The 7,140-nt window shown below is 38.3% G+C and overlaps 1 protein-coding gene and 2 non-coding genes across 3 annotated transcripts; 2 read left to right on the top strand and 1 right to left on the bottom strand.

Moving 5' to 3' along the window:
* Positions 1-389: 389 nt before the first annotated feature.
* On the bottom strand, positions 390-5,460 carry cry5 (cryptochrome circadian regulator 5). The gene is made up of 11 exons (XM_034232210.1): positions 5,357-5,460; positions 4,677-4,893; positions 4,392-4,586; positions 4,147-4,265; positions 3,831-3,985; positions 2,972-3,112; positions 2,588-2,755; positions 2,312-2,452; positions 1,591-1,742; positions 1,272-1,504; positions 390-1,163 (listed from the first exon to the last, which is right to left on the bottom strand). Exons 2-11 carry the CDS (start codon positions 4,889-4,891, stop codon positions 1,105-1,107), a joined length of 1,578 nt encoding a protein of 525 aa, XP_034088101.1. The 5' UTR covers positions 4,892-4,893; positions 5,357-5,460; the 3' UTR covers positions 390-1,104.
* Positions 5,461-5,803: 343 nt separating this feature from the next.
* Positions 5,804-5,875, top strand: trnah-gug. Its single transcript has one exon. It is a non-coding gene; the product is annotated as a tRNA-His (tRNA).
* A 1,193-nt stretch (positions 5,876-7,068) lies between these two features.
* trnah-gug lies at positions 7,069-7,140 on the top strand. Its single transcript has one exon. It is a non-coding gene; the product is annotated as a tRNA-His (tRNA).

The following is a 7,140-nucleotide window of genomic DNA, read 5'->3' as shown; positions in this document are numbered from 1 at the left end:
TTTTTTAAGTCACTTCGAATTGACCAGTTCACTAAATGAATGATATACAGTTGTACTACCTAAAGTAAAAAAAACAATCAGCGGTGGAGTTATAGTGTCCTCTAGTGGTAATAGTGAGAGCTCCAAAATACCACAAGTGTACTGGCTAGGGTTGAATTCTGCCATTCGCTGCTATAATAAAAAAGAGAAGAGGTGTGTTTTCAATGTTCACTATATTGCAGGAAAAACGGATGAACATGAACGTTAAGTGATGACAGAGAAACTGATCATATTAAGCTGTAAACAGGGCCATTGAAAAAAATCACAACAATTGTGACAAACTATATTTTGTATGAATTTATTTATATTGCATATAAAAAAACGAACCATAAAAAAAGAAAGACTCAATCTTTAAGGTGCTGAAGATACAACCCGATTTCTTTAAAAATCTGTAGTCTTCATACAAGATGAGACCATAAATCCTTATACATTTCACCTCAATATCCATGCAAGAAATATTTTTTTTTGGTATACCCTTTCACTCACTTTTTACAAATATTGGCATAGATACAATATAAAACAGTAACAAGTTAAAGGAGAAGAAACAGACAAATTACACTGTCTGTATGTAACCGGTGTGGTTAAGCGGTCTCTGCATTGTGTTGATAATGGATGAGACCCGAGCCAGCGTAAAGTTGAGACGATCTCTGTTTAATGACTGACAACAGATAAAAAACGATCAGTTTTACATCAATTCCTCACGATGACTCCTCTCACATGGAACATTTTACGAAAAGGCAGAGGAAACGTGAGGGACACAATATATAGGGGGGAAAGTCCTCACAACAAAAAACTCCTGAGCACAGCGACCACACTTCAGAGGTTCCGCCCACTGATCTCCGACCTTGCCAGGTATTTATCATTCAATAAAATGAAGAACACAGAATAAAATAATATAAAACACAGAATAAAATAATATAAAACACAGAATTTGTGTGATTATACAGAAAAAATTCAATAAACCCCACTGCATATTTACATCTGTTACATGTATACACAAAAAAGTGTCCCAAGCTTTCAGCCCACACAATGCGGTATAACTATAGTTTATTTTGTGTACCATTATTATTTTTTGTCTTTCTTTTGCAGCATGTCAATGACGGATTTAGCCTTTCGCTTGACACCTAGAAGAAAAGAATAAAGAGAAGAATTGAAGAGACAGGACATTATGTAAACATGACTAACGGCTAAAGAGTGAAACCCCTGAGACAAGTACACATTTCTTGCAGTACCTTGCTTTTTGCTGGGTGATTGGTTTGGTGATTCGGCAGACTCTGCGGATCTCTTAGCATAAGCTAACTTCATCCTCTGGATGTTCTTCTTGCTGATCACTTCATGCTGTACAATAGGTTGTGGGTAGTCTTTACCCACAATGCAACCTGCTGCCTGCTGGACACTGCGCGGAGCCTTCCAAGGCTCATAGATATACTGGGCTGGGAACTTCTTCAGAAGAGGAAGGTACTTTCTATCAAGTAGAGGGAAGGTACAATTATTTCATATGAATCACTATTATTTGTGACAATTTAAGTTTGTTTGGTTTTGTGATCTTACTTGATGTAATCTCCATTTTTGTCTGTCTTCTTGCCAAATGCGACAGGGGAGTAAACTCTGAAGTACTGGTGGAAGAAGGCACTCGCTGAGAGCCACTGCCAGTTTCCAGCATTCAGGGCCCAGTCGCCATGCAATAAAAGATACTCAAACACCTTCAGGAGCCGTGAACAAAATGTGAAAAGATAAACTCAACAGATTTAGCATTGCACTTTGAAAAATATGAATTAATATGTTTTTAAAAACACATGTATTTACCTTGGAATAAAACATTTTATTTTAATTGCAGTGTCGATAGGTTTGCTGTCGAATCTATGTATTGATTGCATAATAAAGACACACAATGAACCCCATAAAACCGACCCTACATAGTTGTATAGTCATGCAGCAGTCCCAACACTGTAAACAGACTTTGATGTGTAACGTTTTTAAATAGGCAAGAAAACCTAATCTGATAATGATAAAATCCTGTATATGATAAACAAAGATTGATGATTTCAAGTATTAATCTTTATATCTGTACTTTGCAGTATGTTGCAGTGCCAAACAGCTTTATATCATATCTAAAAGGTTAGTCTGGTATATATTGTGAAAATACATTTCATCAGAAAATATAGTGAGGTTATTTTGTGAACTGCACATGGTAACACAGGACTCTATGGATTGTGAGCTCCGTGCATTATTTAACATACAGAAGAAGTGGAGACTTTAAATATTTACACACCTTCTGCCCTTCTTCCCAGTTGATCCACAAGTCTCCCCTGGTGAGAAAACAGGCGACAGCATGTCTGGCCAGGTGGTGGATCCAGCCCTCTTGCCTCAGCTGAGTCATGATGGCGTCAATGAAAGGGAGACCAGTCCGAGCCTTACAGGACATACAGAGCACCCAGGAAACATTGATGATCCAGGAAATAAGCTATGCTTCTGAATTATCATGAAAACTGTTCTTTCAATATAATTTCCCATTTTTCATTCATGTCCATTTAAATAGTCTTATTACCTCTCTCCATGCAGCAAGGTATTCATGGTTTGTGTCCCAATCCACCTGGGTACATACGGGGTTGCCCTCCATCTTGTCAAAGTTAGGGATACCCACACCAGCGGCGTAGTAAAACTCTCTCCACAGCAGCTGGCCATGCAGGGAAACTGGAGGCTCCGAGTGCTTCTTCTGCAAATAACACATATACATAACAGTCGGACTCATTTTACTTTTAAATGTCAAAATTAGGGCCATGCATCAATACTTAAACTTGTTGTAACACATGTTCTGGTACAGCGTAGCATCTTGCTAATTTGTTTAAATGTAAGAAACCTTCAGTTGCACAGCCTTACTCATTCAGTAGCATACTGCCTACAAAAACTCTACCTCCATGGTGACACTCACCCCCTGATAGACTTCTGTCACCCTCCACCAGAAGGTGCGTGCAGACAGGCAGCCAAACGTGACGTATGGACTGAGGACCGTGGTGCTGGGGCTCAGAGAGTTTGGAGAAGTCTGCGGCTTCTCAAACTTACACACCCAATCCTGGAGTAAGAAAACAGCTGGAGCTAATATATCAAAGAGGAGACATGTACATTTTCATTCCCAGGGTAATTAGTTATTGTTAAATATAAATCTTTATGTTATATATTTATTTAAAAAGTATATGAATGCAACCAGTATTCCCCTTATGTTGATAAAGGATTGTATTAACAATGAATCATACAAACATACAACGTTTTGGAGCTAAAAAGGTTGAAAATGTCATTCAGGAAAACTGTCCAAAGAGTCTCACAAGAACATGTTATTCAATTTAAATAAATATAATATAATATAAATCAACATAAGATTTAACAACATTACAAACCATTAACATTCTTTGACACAGTTTTCTGTAAAAGGAGCGGTGGTGAAATTTAACTAAGAACATTTACTCAAGTAATTTGATAACTTATACTTGAGTACAATAACCTGATAATACTAAACTAACATTTTCAACTCAGGACTTTTACTTGCAAGTTAAACTGTGGTAGAAGTACTTTTACTTAAGTAAAGGATCTCAGTACTTTCCCCACTGAAAAGGAGCCCTAAACAACTCTACAGATGCTATATAGGTTGTTGTCATAATATTTATTTCTGAAAAAGACTTTAATCAAGTGTAAAATACTCTCTAAAATGAACATGTTATACTCAGTAGAGAGTCTCAGTGTCAAAAGCCTTTCAGTTGTGTACAGCGAAATAATAATTATTCAAGCTAAATTACCTTTCTTGCCATGTTTTCGTCTAATCTCCTCAGAGCCTCCTGTTCTCCTCCTGGGAACTTCTCCTCTCCCAGAGTTGTGGTGTCATGACCGAGATCCTCCAGAGTAGGTATCCCATCATTCTTGTCATGGTTTTCTGAACAAGGCGTCTTCACATCTGTGACAAGACAAATTATATTTTAATCAACCACTGCTCAAGTTTAACAGCTGTATGTTAGCTTTAAATGTTTTTGAATGCTTACATTTACTGGTTTACTGTTTATTTCTATGAAGACATTATAACAATTCACTGGCATGACACACTGTAGATCGTAGTACCTTTAGTGTCTTCGATAGCTGGTGCAGGGATGGGTTTCTTAGGGTTACCTATAGTCTTCAATATTGTTCGAAAACGGTTATAAGTAAGGGGGGCCTTCCCATTGTTTTCCTCAATTATCCTATAAAGACATGACAGACAATAATATAAGGACACTAACCTGAAATCAGACATTTAAGAAGTAAAAACTGTAAGGAAACAATGTGTAATCTCCCCAAAATGTGTACATTTTCAATATGATTAATACCTGTCCATATCATGAATAGTGTGTGAGATTTTGTAGACGACTTCAACTCCATGTTCTTTGGCCAGTGTGGTCACCGTTTTGTCCCGGCTCAGGCTGTAGGGCTCTGTGTCATACTCATAGGTTAATTTTGTGACTTTCCACTTCTCGAACAGCTTGGGGAACACTTCCTCAGGCTTCCCTCGCACAACAAACAGCCTAAAGGAGTCAAACACACCAATATATGACAACATAACAATAAGTGTATGTGTTTTAATATTTATGAGACTGTTGCCCTTTTGTCTCTACCTGGAGTTGAGTTTCCTGAGGCTGCAGTCCAGGTCTTTGAGGCATCCAATGAGAAACCTCCAGCGGTTGATACCCACAAGGGTGTTGTTATAAATGTAAGGGTCCAGGATGAACACAGGGTACAGCTCCTTACAGTCCCTCAGAGCAGCCATCAGAGCTGGGTTGTCATGCAGCCTGAGTCCCTTGCGGAACCAGTGAATACAAGTATGAGCCATGCCTGTGAACATAGGAGGCAGACATTTCTTTAGACTTTTTTATTTTATTGCACTGAGCCCTGAAGGTGAAATGTGGGTAGCTACACAGACATTAAATGCAAAAAGTAAACTGGGGGCTAAGTTAGCAGCTTTACAAGTAAGTCTAAAACAAACTGCAGTAGTATTTGCATATTTGTATAGTGGCAATGCTGGCAAATGTAACATAATTAGTTTAAAAGTACATTTATTTTTTCACAAATTTGCTTGAAATTTAGTCGTGTAGTGATGTGGAATATCTCGACCTAAAATGAAATGCATTCAGCTGTTTTGAACAATAGGAAGACACAGCAGAATAATGTCATAGATGTGTCGACACAGAACTAATACAACTAACGCATAATATCATGATAACAACTGTCTAAGTGTCCAAAATGTACATGGAAGAGTTATAGCCACATGATGCACAGTTTTGTGGTGACACTTTACCGTAATTGTGGCGCAAAACAGTTACAATCCGCTTGGTTTATTGAGAGGTCTGAGTTTGGTAACCAGCACGTTGATTTGTTTTATAAAACCGGAAGCTCTGCAACGTCTGCAGCTAAATCAGCCAATCAGATGAAAGAAGCGCCACACGTTGCCCATGCAGTCTGTCCACCAGAGGCCCCTATTTTGCAAACAAGACCAGCTATACTGCACGTCACCTCGATTAAAATATGTTTTTTTAAAGGCGGCCGAGGCTAGATTATTGAATGAAATTGTACAAGCGATGTGTTTTTCACGTTTTACAATCAATAAGAGATGAATAAAAAGTCGTACAAGGGAAGAAAACCCCCCAATAATTACACCCTCTCTACGTCATGCAGCAGCCCCGCTCAGATCCCGTTCAACAGATCAAGTTTTCACTCTGAGAATCCCGCCAGCTCATCGTAGCTCGCCGTGATCGTATAGTGGTTAGTACTCTGCGTTGTGGCCGCAGCAACCCCGGTTCGAATCCGGGTCACGGCATTGCGGTAACAATGTCACGGCAGATGGGCTGTATTTTAAAAAAATATTTTGTTGGAAATGTTTTGTGAATGTAAGAAATAAGAACTTTTTTTCTCCATGGACATATATTAAACATTAAAAACAAGCATGGCGTTATCAGTGGTAAAAATATGTAACCCAGACTATATTTACTCTCAAGTAGTGAACTGTAGCCTAAAATAAAGCGTACACGTTCGTTACATGTCGATTCTTGTTATACTGCTTTAAAATAATAACTTTTTAAGAAATCATAATTGTATGTATTGTTTACATTTATCTGACAGAACTCCAAATCGCCGTTCAGCTACTTGTAACTGTCTTTATGGGATAAGAAATAAATACATCGAAATACAAACATTGTATTGGCTGGAAAACGCATCTTATCAACGCTGAAAACAAGGCTGTTTCCCCGCAGAATAATAATGATTTTATACGTTTCTGTACTGATGTGTAGATTAAGTGTTCACCATGCAGGATTTAACACACATCTACCGCGGGAAACATGTCCTACACACCATAATTGGCTAATCCAAAACATAACAATAGTAAAACACTAAAAAGGATACTTTCCCTGCACCATATCGCCTTCTTACCTGCTTCTTACACACTTTCTTATAGACCTTCTTTACATTTTGCTAACAAAAGGCCATCTCACATATACATATTTTTGCTACAGTAGGCCTGCCTTTTTAATTTAGTGGACTATGTTTCTAAAGAATGGTACAACGATCTGAATATTTGACATACAGCACTTCCTTGTTTTACCGTAAAGCCCCCCAGAGGGAGACACAATAGTAAGGGTAACTGGAAGACCACACTTTTAAAAAGTTACTCTTACAACAAAACTTGTATTTGCAGTAATCAAATAAGTCTCATAAAAGCACTTACATGAAATCACCCAAGAACAGTTGTCATGGGGTTTTTGCATAACTGTAACCTTTTAAGCAAAGCATTAAATCCCCATTATTAATCAATCGATGCTTTTTACTTTACTCGGTAGATTTGTGAACGTTTTCATTGTCATTACTTTAATAAAAGCAATATATTTCGATGTTAAATGGACTTTAATGCTAATCTTACCCCGTTTACATGAGACCTACTTATGGAGCCTTCTGGCTGCACCACGACTATGATTCCGTTTTTGGCGGATCATTGCCATCAGCCCATCGTAGCTCGCCGTGATCGTATAGTGGTTAGTACTCTGCGTTGTGGCCGCAGCAACCCCGGTTCGAATCCGGGTCACGGCA

This window comes from Gymnodraco acuticeps, unplaced genomic scaffold, assembly GCF_902827175.1.
Source record: "Gymnodraco acuticeps unplaced genomic scaffold, fGymAcu1.1, whole genome shotgun sequence".
NCBI classification, from domain to species: domain Eukaryota; kingdom Metazoa; phylum Chordata; class Actinopteri; order Perciformes; family Bathydraconidae; genus Gymnodraco; species Gymnodraco acuticeps.
This window is presented reverse-complemented; position numbering and strand designations above follow the sequence as displayed.

Excerpts from the sequence above, each read along its gene's own strand:
- cry5 (XM_034232210.1), bottom strand. The coding sequence starts at position 4,891 with ATGGCTCATACTTGTATTCACTGGTTCCGCAAGGGACTCAGGCTGCAT. Across the intron at positions 1,505-1,590 it reads AAAAATGGAGATTACATCAA|AAAGTACCTTCCTCTTCTGA; the intron begins GTAAGATCACAA and ends TCTACTTGATAG. Across the intron at positions 1,164-1,271 it reads ATCACCCAGCAAAAAGCAAG|GTGTCAAGCGAAAGGCTAAA; the intron begins GTACTGCAAGAA and ends CTTTTCTTCTAG.